The sequence below is a fragment of the Nansenia antarctica genome (assembly GCF_963989245.1).
Source record: "Nansenia antarctica genome assembly, chromosome: 12".
Taxonomy (NCBI): domain Eukaryota; kingdom Metazoa; phylum Chordata; class Actinopteri; order Argentiniformes; family Microstomatidae; genus Nansenia; species Nansenia antarctica.
Genome location: NC_137682.1, coordinates 4,850,031 through 4,861,253, shown reverse-complemented (window position 1 = coordinate 4,861,253; position 11,223 = coordinate 4,850,031). Strand labels below are relative to the sequence as shown.

The following is an 11,223-nucleotide window of genomic DNA, read 5'->3' as shown; positions in this document are numbered from 1 at the left end:
ATCGTTCAAGGAACACAGATCTCTCAATCTCCTCCCATCGGACTGCGCTCAAACTCTGTTCCTGGAAACTTGCGCTCAGCTATTTGTTTTGGTGATAATAGAGACGATCCATAATGTAGGCTGGCGCGTGGAAAGGCGCACCTACCGATCCCCAAAATGTTGCTTGTTGTGATCGGGAAGAAATAAAGCGACGATCATCGATCATGGCATCTACGGTCTATCCTAGACTGCCACGGGTATGGGGCCAGCTCATGCCAACCCTTGTCGGAGTTTCTGGTGTCCTCCGAGTACTACTATCCTCAGACGCTCCGAAGGAAATAATTACAATGTTGCTCAAGAGATGTTGGATTAAAACGTGTTATTTTGCATAGTTTTTGAACACATTACTAGTTCCATCATGTCTGATCAAAATTACTACTGGACCGTCCTGCCGAGCTACAAGACTAGTTTTGTAACTGGGGCTATGATGAAAAGATCAAAAAGGTAAATCGGGTTTTATTCTCTCTTTAGAATTGTTCTCAGCGATAGAAGGATTACTAACCCTAACCCAGATTGTGCTTATCAGTTGTTTTCTTCAGAATCGAGCAGTTCTGGTTGACTACATGTAGGGTCCTTGCTTGCTTTGCAGGACAAATGACAGCCTGAATAGGCTTGCTAATTGTTGAATGTTCACATAAACAGCAGTGTGACTTGCTCATTCACAGTATTGTTGTTGCATATTTTTCATATTAGTATTCAGTTTGGATAGAAACTGAATAACTTAGATATAGTACGATTACATCCGCCCTAGTTTGTGTTTCCGACAGAGAAACGTGGCCATCGTAGCAGACTTGGGTTATTGTTGTGTGTGTATTGTCTTGGTAGTGCCAGCTGTCCTACAGGGACACTCTGTCCTTCATGCAGAAATGGCATGTTTAGTTTGCTCGTATGCAATACAGGTTATGCTACTACAGTATGGGGTTATTATAATCGCAACGTATCCATTGTGAAACGTAGAAAAACACGCAGGGATTGAAACATGAAACACACATGAACCAGTGAATCTGTAGCTATGAGATCACTAGCTACCCCCCCCCCCTGGAAAAACCATGTAAAAAAAAAAATTTGTATTTGCAATTAATGTATCCATCAGTTTCTATAGTTTAAGGGCCTAGGCCTGCACACAATATTACTTTTTAGAATCAGGGGTTTTGAATGTGGAAAAAATGAAATGGTGCCCCAGCAAGCAGTGTCAACAGCACACGTTCAGCATTATATTTGTTTATGAGAAATAATAATTTCCTATGCGCAAATATAGCCTTATCACTGCATATGCCTGATTAGCTTAGACTAAGGAAATCATAGGCCTACTTTCTGGTTATGAATAGGCTACATTTCTATTATTTTCTCTCCTTTAGCTTAACTTATGAATACATGGATTGATGCAAATGAAATATTTGGATCCTTTGGAGCCCAAAGGGTCGAGCCTCTCAATTATTTTAGGTCACTCCCAAAGAGCATCAATATTACAGTTGCGTGAAATGTCAACAATGGGGATGGGTCAGCCATTTCCCCCCGGAAAACAAACAGAAAATTAGTTCATTCCAACTCTGGAAATCTACCCCTGCTACCCAAAGAGAGCCTGGTGTGGCCAAAATAACCCTCAGACACTGGCCTTCAATCAGGACAGGTAGTTCTGAACCAATGGTCTACTTACCTGCTAATTTGGGTTAAATAAAGTTGTCCAATTCAACCAAATTGTTGGCTATGGTAATTGACTGTCAATTACCTATATTGGGAAGTAGAGCCACAAAAGCCAAACACATGAGGGCAAAATGATTCCAATTATGTAATGAATTATTTCAAAATCTAGTGTAGTCCTTCTGTAGATCTATACTATATATGGAGGCTAGTTCCCTGAATGTTTTGTGAAATTAATACTGACAGTTTGAGGTCTCTGTTTTGTCATGATGATTCCTATGTTTCTTAGCAAATGTTCTCTGTACTTCATCTGTACTCATCTGTACTTTCACACAGTTGCCGTAACAACAAGAGAAGGAGTCTAGCGGTTGGGACCCCCTCACCCACACTCTCGCGACCACTGTCACCTCTCCCAAACGCCACAGGTAGGCTACATGTTGTTTGTCTGCTATCGTACAGGTACGTGTTGTTTGTCTGCTATGCTAATGGAGAGAAAGCAGACCAATTAGACCTTTCTAGTGCAGTCGTTTGCCAATCTAATGCACACAAACACAGCTAACCATTATTAATTATTCAGCTGTCTGAAAGCTCTGTTTTTGGACATATTTTTATTTATTTATCCTTTATTTAACCAGAATTAAATAGTCACATTGAGATTCTCATCTCTTTTTCAAGTGAGCCCTGGCTAAGAAGGCATAGACAAAAGTTACACAGACACAAAAGACACAACACAGTATGTAACATGTAGTATAGCATTTGCTTGGTAAAAACAGTGCAATGCACGTACAATAACTTGAAAGAGCCGGCGTCCTATGGATGAAGAGTTAAAAACATGTGTACTCCATGGTCAACAGCCCTCCAATATTTGATTTTTTTTAAAAAAAGCAGCATAGCTAAAAAGCAGTTTTAACAAATTCAGTTTGTGTGTTTCGGACATTTTATATACTGTATATGTTATGGTACATGTGGGAATACGGTACATGTGGGAAAACTAGGGTTAGGTGCTACGGTTAGGGTTAGGGGTAGGGGTAGGGTTAAGGTTAGGGTTAGGGTTAGACATGCCAGCATGTACCAAGTCACCCTAGCACCTAACCCTAACCCTAGTTTTCCCACATGTACCGTATTCCCACATGTACCATAACATATATATATAGTTCTGTGATCTTAGTTTGTACTGACCCATGTCTTGGTTACAGTTAAAGATGGCCATCCTGCTGAATGTAGTGATGCGATAAAGTATGCAATGAGGAATCCAGAATTTGTGACAAATCTTAAAGCAGCATGGTATAGTGTGACTAATGTGTGCAAGTAAGAATCTGATGCATTCATATTAGGGATGGACGGTTTCCAATTATTGAAACCGAAAAACCGTCAGAGAGTAAAACCGCGGTTTTCCGGTTAACCGAAAAATACATTAAAAAATAAAATAAAATAAAAAGTACAAAAAAAAAAAAAAAAAAGAGCGCCAATTTCAAGTAATTGAGCCCTACTGCTACAATACACTCATGTCGAACACCATTACAACACCGTAAGCACAGTCGCAACACATTTAGGCTACTTAGTTTCACAAATATAAGTGGAAAGGCAGACTTTTGTAAGCTACACCATACATGAAAACACATGAACACTTAACACACCAGCTCCGCTGATCCAGGGTGCACGCCTGCACGGAAGATCATCTCTTGGAACAGCGTCTTCAAAGTTTCAGCTGCTGCTCAATGTATTTAAATATTTGAATACTGCTCAATAATCACTGAAATATTAGACTTAGAATTAGGCAGTGAACATACTTAAAGCTTTTCATAAAAACCACATGCCGCGAGACTGACTCGTCCTGAACTGTCGTAAGTCAATCAACAAAGAATGCCCCATCAAAATAAAAGTGCCCATGGTAGAGCTGTCAAAATAGAGCTTTCAAAATAAATGTACTAATACAGATAGAGATAAATACAGAACTACCTTTGCGTCACTAAGTGACCGCGTATCTTCTGAGACATGCGTTCTGTCATCACTTTCAGTAGCGCCTTCACACACGCGCTGTGCACAAACACTCTTGATCCATTTAGCTCTTGTTTTATTATATTGTGGTTTAGTAAATACTGCACTTGGAGTTACATTCAATGCATGATTTGTGCTATAGAACATAAATAAAGTTTGATTGATTGATATCAAATCAAATCACATTTTATTTCTATAGCGCATTTCTCACAAAAGTGACCCAATGCGCTTTACAGAGAGCAGCGAAAATGATCTTATTAAATGTAAGCGAGTAATTGTAAAAAAAAACTTTCCTATCTACCAATAACTGAAGGCAACTATCTTTCCCATGGAGTGATTCGTTACCCTTAAATATAATCCCAATTAGATATTAATCCTCAGTTATTCTTCACAACTGACCAAACCTCTCACTCATTGCGCGGCAGATTCAGACTGTATCATTGTTATTTTCACACACGACAAACATGTGACATGTTCCAGTTTTATTCTTATTCTATTTTATTCTTCTAAAAAAAAAAAAAAAACGGTTTCAGACGGTTTTGATAAAAAACCGTTTCTATTTTTATAAACCCCGGTTTTCGGTTTAACCGAAAAACCGTCCATCCCTAATTCATATGTAATATCATAAATATTAAACCTCAAGAAATAAATAAAGGGTTAATATGCCTGCGGCCTCATACCTACGACCGAATCACAGCTGTGGTGATATTCAGTATAACAGCACGACCTCGAGTGTGATATAGCTTTTATACAACAGTTCTACAGCGCAATTTATTAGTTAACAGTAATAAGTGACAACAGATTATGATTTGTTTGTTTATTTAATCATTTATTTTGGCTCCGTCAACAAAAAATTGTTCTGCAACTGGACTGTTGTCTAGTAACCTGAACACAAATACCTGCAGGCGAGCTACTTTGTATTAACGGTCATTTCGGAGCGATACATAATAGTTAAAAGTCCCAGTGCTGTTATACTGTATATCAGCACTCATGGAATGACTCTTGTCCAATCAAATTACTTGGTCGGAACTAACTGTTGTATAATGTGACATATCTTTGCATCCGTTGTAAATATTGAATGCAGTCTGTGGTCAAGAAGAGTTTAAGGGAGAGTGTGTTATTATCACAAAGCCCTGTTCAGTCCATGCTTGTGAATATTATTACCCTGATGTGTTCAGTTCCACCTTGACTGATTGCTGATTTGCACTGAGGGCCACTTGATTTCTATGATTGAATCAGTAATGTCTAAATCCGCCTTATTATCGTTATTATCATGAAGAAAAAGTAACGCTGGTCTTCATTGTCATTTTCAGCTGGAAATAGTCCTTCGGACAGTCCCAGAAATGTCTCTGCCAGTGCCTCTGCCAATTTCCAGTTTGCTCGCAGGTAAGAAAATGTCAATTGTTCTTTGGCCCAATCCCATTTCTTATTTTCTTATCTTACCCCTGCATTGAGTGCCCCACACTTTTTTGGGATTTGCCACTGGGAACAGAGTTACAAGGGGAAGCGGTTGAAATGGGACAACCCTTCAAGATTGCTACATCATCAGTAGTATCATAGAAAAGCATGGACGCTCGCGATCCGTTCACAACTTAAAACTATGTTGTAACGTTAGCTAGCTAGAGACATCAGCATACTAGCAATTTTTTTGTTATGCATGTTATAAAGAAGAGGTCGATAATACATTGAAACAGCATTAAACTAAGATAATAATTCTTAAATGATGATTGATGACGATGATTCACAAGGCATTCTGGGAGATTTCTTATAACACTTGGTTTTGAGTGTACCTCTGAAAAAACTCTGTTTGGAGAGCCATGAAGCCCTACCACTTCGCCCTATCTCTCTATCCCAACAAGAATCGGGACACCCTACCCCTACGCATGAACACGCAAAACGGATGGGTAGGGCTAAGTGGTGGAGGCAAGGGGATTGGGCCTTTGAGTTGAGAATAATCTTATGTATCTTTATAACTGCATTCCTTTTAAAGTTGGGTTGCATAATGAAAGGTGTAACCTTGTTCCTAGTTCGGAAAGCCTGGGCAAATCCTTGGTTCAGTTGGCCCAAGTAGCTAGAAAGGCGTGGAAACCCATTTTAAATGAATGATGTCTCGCGCCACGTCAAACCAATCAAATACCTTGCCTGGGGGCGAAACTCAAATACCAAATTATTTTAAAGATTTCTATTTCCATCAATCAATGTGACAAGCTAGCTTAGACAACTCTCTGTAATAGTCCGATCTGATCAGAAAATACGACACACTTAACAACAAGCAACCATTCTACAGGATTTATTTTACCCACTATACTGTAGGTAAGTGAATGTTATCTAAAATGATGGCGGGTAAGGATAAATCCCCTAGAAATCCATTTGAACCTGATAGCCTTCATTGCACTTTCGTGACGACAACAAATGTACATCAGAAACCTCTCTACTGTAACTGAGGGCTTTCGCCAGCAGAATAGCTCCAGGGCCACTCGTGGGACATGGGACATGGGACTTGGCATTTGTCAGAGCAATTAAAGGGGAAGTCAGTGTGCTGCACACCGATTACTGGGTGCTGTCGTGATTATGAGATACAGAGCTTATCCCAAGCCTATCACATTTCACATGTACAGTACTGTACTTGAAGCACACTAGTGGGACACAGGCATTCCCTTCAGTGTTAAAACACTGCAAACCCAGTCTGGTTTGACAACAGAGAAGCAGCAATGCCTTGTATGGTATAGTGTACCACACTATAAGCCCCAGAGACAGAAGTAGGGGGAAATCAGATGGAAAAAAATAAGCCAGGCACAAGGTTGTGTGAGTCATCAGCATGGACAGTACTGGAGTGCCAGTGTAGACAGAAGCTGTGACTGCAGTTTGTAATGATATTTATATTTATTGATATTTATTTCTCACTGGCTGTTCTTAATTGTGTGCAATTATTTGGGCATGTAAACCAGTGGTTCCCAACCGGGGGTACGCGGACCCCTAGGGGTACGTGAGGGGATTGCAGGGGGTACGTGGAAAGATTTGGAATTATAATTTATTTCCCTTTCCCAAAAAATAATTAAATATAGTCGTTTCATAAACCTGTTGTTAAAATGGTACGCTGCAACTTAAGTTCCTCCCCGACAGGTAATGACTGTAACACAAGCGGTAGTCACGTCACATTTAAATCACGTTCATTTACGTTCATTTACGCGCGCACGTCAGCTAGGCCTGTCAGTATACCGCAAAGATGGACAGATGGCTAAAACGACCAGCTACAGTAACGGTCAGATCAGAGGCAGATCAGACGGTCAGATCAGAGGAAGATCAGACGGTCAGATCAGAGAAAAAAAGAAAAAAAGGACCCCGCTATTATTTGGAAACATATGTTTTGTGGGGATTTACATGTACATCGGCTGATCCACCACAGCCACAGTGCTTTTTCTGCGGCGAAGTCCTGGCTAATAATTCAATGAAGCCAGCCCATTTACAGCGACACCAGAGCACCAAACACCAAGCAACTGTTGGTAAAACTGACGACTTTTTCAAGCGAAAACTGTCAGAGTTCAAGTCAAGTCAGGCTACACTGAAAAAAGCGGCAAGTGTGTCAAGCAAAGCACTGGAGGCGTCCTATGCTGTTTCATTACTAGTGGCTAAGTCAAAAACCCCACATTCAATCGCCGAAGATCTGATTTTGCCTGCCGCTATGATTTTGGCTCAAACTATGCTGGACAAGAAAGCAGCTGACACGCTCAAGTTGGTACCATTATCTAACAATACCGTCTCCCGTCGGATTGATGATATGTCCATAAATATTGTCGGACAAGTGGTGGATAAAATGAAGCAAGCAGGTCAGTTCGCTTTGCAATTAGATGAAATGACCGACGTTAGTGGGGAGGCTCAGCTGCTGGCTTTTGTGCGTTATAAAGAAGAGTCGGACATAAATGAGCATATCTTGTTTTGCAAGACGCTGCCAGGAAAGACAACTGGCGAGGAAATATTTCTGATTATTGACAGCTTCTTCAAAGACAACGATCTGGAGTGGAAATCCTGCAGTCACATCTGTACCGATGGAGCGGCAGCAATGACGGGCAAGGTGCGTGGGCTGCTTGGGCGTGTGATGAAGGTGAACCCTGAAATTAAGTGGATGCACTGTATTATTCACCGGGAGGCACTCGCCAGCAAAAGGATGAGCCCCGAGTTAAGTGCAGTTATGGATGACGCAGTTAAGGTGATTAACTTCATTCAGTCCCGGCCAATGAACCACAGACTGTTTCAAACTCTTTGTCATGACAGCGGGTCAGAGCATGAGCAGCTACTGCTTCACACAGACGTTCGCTGGCTGTCTCGTGGCAAAACGCTGCTGCGGCTCTATGAATTGCGCATCGAGGTGTTTGCTTTCCTGACAGAAAACGACCACCCTCTTGCAGCCCTGTTTGAGGATGCAGTGTGGGTTGCGCAGCTGGCATATCTTGCTGATGTCTTCACTAAGCTGAATGAGCTCAACCTTTCACTTCAGGGCAAGTACTCACACATCCTTAACATGTATGACAAAGTGAATGGATTCATAAAGAAGGTTAAATTATGGGAGAGGAAATGTAAGGATGGAGATGTGAGCTGTTTCCCACTGCTTGATGGCCATCTCGCCACCACTGATGCTGACAGAGGTCCTGTGGTGAAAATAGTTAAAGCACATCTGTCCAAACTTGACACTGACTTCAACCAGTACTTTCATGATATTGAAACAAAGTCAGAAAAACTGGACTGGGTGAGGAACCCATTCAGAGTGAATGACAGGAGCAGCAGCAGCCTTCCTGCAAGCCTGCAGGAAAATCTGATGGACATGTCCTCTGATCGTGGGTTGAAGATGGCACATGCTGACAAGTCATTGACAGAGTTTTGGTGTGATGTTGAAAAGGAATATCCAGTGCTGGGAAAGTGTGCATTGAATGAACTTTTGCCTTTTGGATCTACATATATGTGTGAAGTGACCTTCTCAGCTTTGACCCACATCAAAACCAAGCCAAGGAACAGACTGAGTGTGGAGAGCAGCCTGGTGACTGCTGTTGCCACACTGCCTCCAGAACTGTCAAAGCTTATAAAAGAGAAGCAACCTCAAGTGTCTCATTAAAGCTCAACTGATGAAAAAAAGAATTGCAACTGCTACTGGGTGAGTCTATTTTTCACAATGGTGTAAATATCTATGTATTAAAGGGGAGTGGTTCAAATGATTTCATTAATAATCAGTAGAGTTAGATAAGAAGTTTAAGTGTGTGTGTGTGTGTGTGTGTGTGTGTGTGTGTGTGTGTGTGTGTGTGATAAGTTTTATCCTGTCTCATCTTGTCTGTTTCCTCTCCCCATCAGTCAAGACTCTGGGATGAGAAAATGATGACATCACTGCACCTCAGACAGAAGCCAAAGAGGAGCAGGAGAAAGGGAAAAGAAACAGATATCAAATCAAATTCATTATTATTTATTATTTATTTTTCTATTTTCAGTGAGTGTGTGGGCATGTGGTAACAATTAACCATTGAGGTGGCCAGGTGGCACATGTATTGGCCAATTAGCTCATGTAGTCTAATTTTGAATGGCAATGTTTTGAAATGGCAAACATGTGACTTTATGTCAGATTGTTGTGTGCAGAAAACCGTGTTCAGTGCATTTAAAAAGTGCCATTTTGAAAAGCAAAATGTGTGTAAAGCAGAAAATGTGTTTAGAGTTTTGGAGACATGAGAAGAGGTTTTGCTCTCTGTGTGTCAGTAATAAATGTTATATTTGCAAGTTAGAGTTTAATTGATTTTTTTGGGAAATAATCAACACGCATGAGTGAGGGGGTACTTCTGGCATGGCAAAACAGCTCAAGGGGTACACAAGACAAAAAAGGTTGGGAACCACTGATGTAAACAATGACATACTTACACAATAACAATCCCTATTACCACCACTAGGGGTGCAATGGTTCAGTTGGCTCACAGTTTCGGTATGAACCTCAGTTTTTGGGTCACGGCTTCGGTTCGGTTTCGGTACGTGTTTTTGTGCATGAAAGATAATTTATTTTTATTTTTATTAATCTTCACTCTGATACCCACAGAACAAGGGGTTGTATGCAGGGCTCCCTTGTAAACCAGATATTGGTCTCAATGGGATTCCCTGCCAAAATAAAGATTAAATAAAAGGGTGATTGGGTGGGTGTTATGACTCATCGAGTAGATGATACTGGGTCATGACATAATGATATGATTGCAGACAGCTTGGCAGGTGTTCAGCACCTTAACCCCACACTGTGAGCTGTCACAGATGTCACAGAATTGTGACAGCCAAGTTTACTGTATCATTTATCACATTTCTCTCTTTCTTTCTTTCTCTCGCTTGCTCTCTCTCTCTCTCTCTCTTTCTCTCTCTTTCTTTCTCTCGCTCCCTCCCCTAATGTGATGAATCAGTCACCTGGCCCGCACTGAGAGGTAAGGACAATTCTGCTTTTTTCTGTTGTTGCACATTTTTAAATTATACCTCCTTTAGACATTTGACTTTTTGTGATTCAATCACTGGTTTCATTACTGAGATTGAAAGCCTATCTAAACCAATATCTTGTTTGTTCCGGTTGGTTCTCCAGAGCGGATGGGAGAAGATGGTCTGTGGCCTCCGTACCCTCGTCTGGCTATGGCACCAACCCCCCCAGCTCCTCTGTGTCTGTAAGTGCTCCCTCTACCCCCTCATGCAATATTTACTAACTTCCTTAAACACCACCTAGGGAGCGTTTGTCTAAGTCAAATGTCCATTGCAGCCAAAACAGCTTGTTAAACCAATGGCAATTTAACTGTTTAAGTCCAAGATTAATGATAAGTAAGTAAGTAAGTAAGTAAGTAAGTAAGTAAAGCTTTATTTATATAGCACCTTTCATACAAGAAATGCAGCTCAAAGTGCTTTACAACATATAGAATAAGAACATCAAGTGAATAAAAAACATATATAAAAACATATACATGCATAGAATGAATATAAAAGCAGGGGAAAACAGTAAGATAAGAAGTAAGTCCTGAGACAACATGTTATAGTAGCAGAGAGGTTCTAGAAGATTCCCCCCTATTAAAGAGATCTGGAACTCAACTGGATGAATACAGAATGGATACAACAAAGTAACGGTTCACCTCAACACTCAGAATTCTCAGAACTCAGAATTCTCAGAACTCGTTATTTTCTGGTAATTGTTAAATAAATTAGTCCTTCTCAGTGTCCCTTCAGCACCTGTGAATTATGTAAGACAGCTTTGGCACGTTGACAGTAACAAAAACAGAAAACATTACACGAGTCATCTCATACTGTAGATAACAGTAATACTGATGAAACAGCTTGCAAGGATAAACTGAATAGTAGAACTGAATAAGAGAATATTCTCCATAGTTTGTCATGATCATTTATTCAATAGCCTCCAAGTTGTTTTTTTCTTTACAGTAGTTTTTTTGATAAAATTTTACAATTAATTGTAAATTAATTAATTAATTAACACCTGTGTGGGCCATCTTGACTAGCTGTTCCCCCCCCTCACCTAAAATGGTCTTTCCTTTTCTG

General features: G+C 40.5%; 1 protein-coding gene across 1 annotated transcript in view; it reads left to right on the top strand.

Moving 5' to 3' along the window:
- The first annotated feature begins 387 nt into the window (after positions 1–387).
- Positions 388–11,223, top strand: part of mast3a (microtubule associated serine/threonine kinase 3a) — a 33,326-nt gene continuing 22,490 nt past the window's right edge. The window contains exons 1-5 of the mRNA XM_080543355.1: positions 388–483; positions 2,017–2,105; positions 4,992–5,064; positions 10,095–10,115; positions 10,268–10,346. Of these exons, the coding sequence (XP_080399481.1) occupies positions 398–483; positions 2,017–2,105; positions 4,992–5,064; positions 10,095–10,115; positions 10,268–10,346 (348 nt within the window). The 5' untranslated portion in view covers positions 388–397. The remainder of the gene's footprint in view (positions 484–2,016; positions 2,106–4,991; positions 5,065–10,094; positions 10,116–10,267; positions 10,347–11,223) is intronic.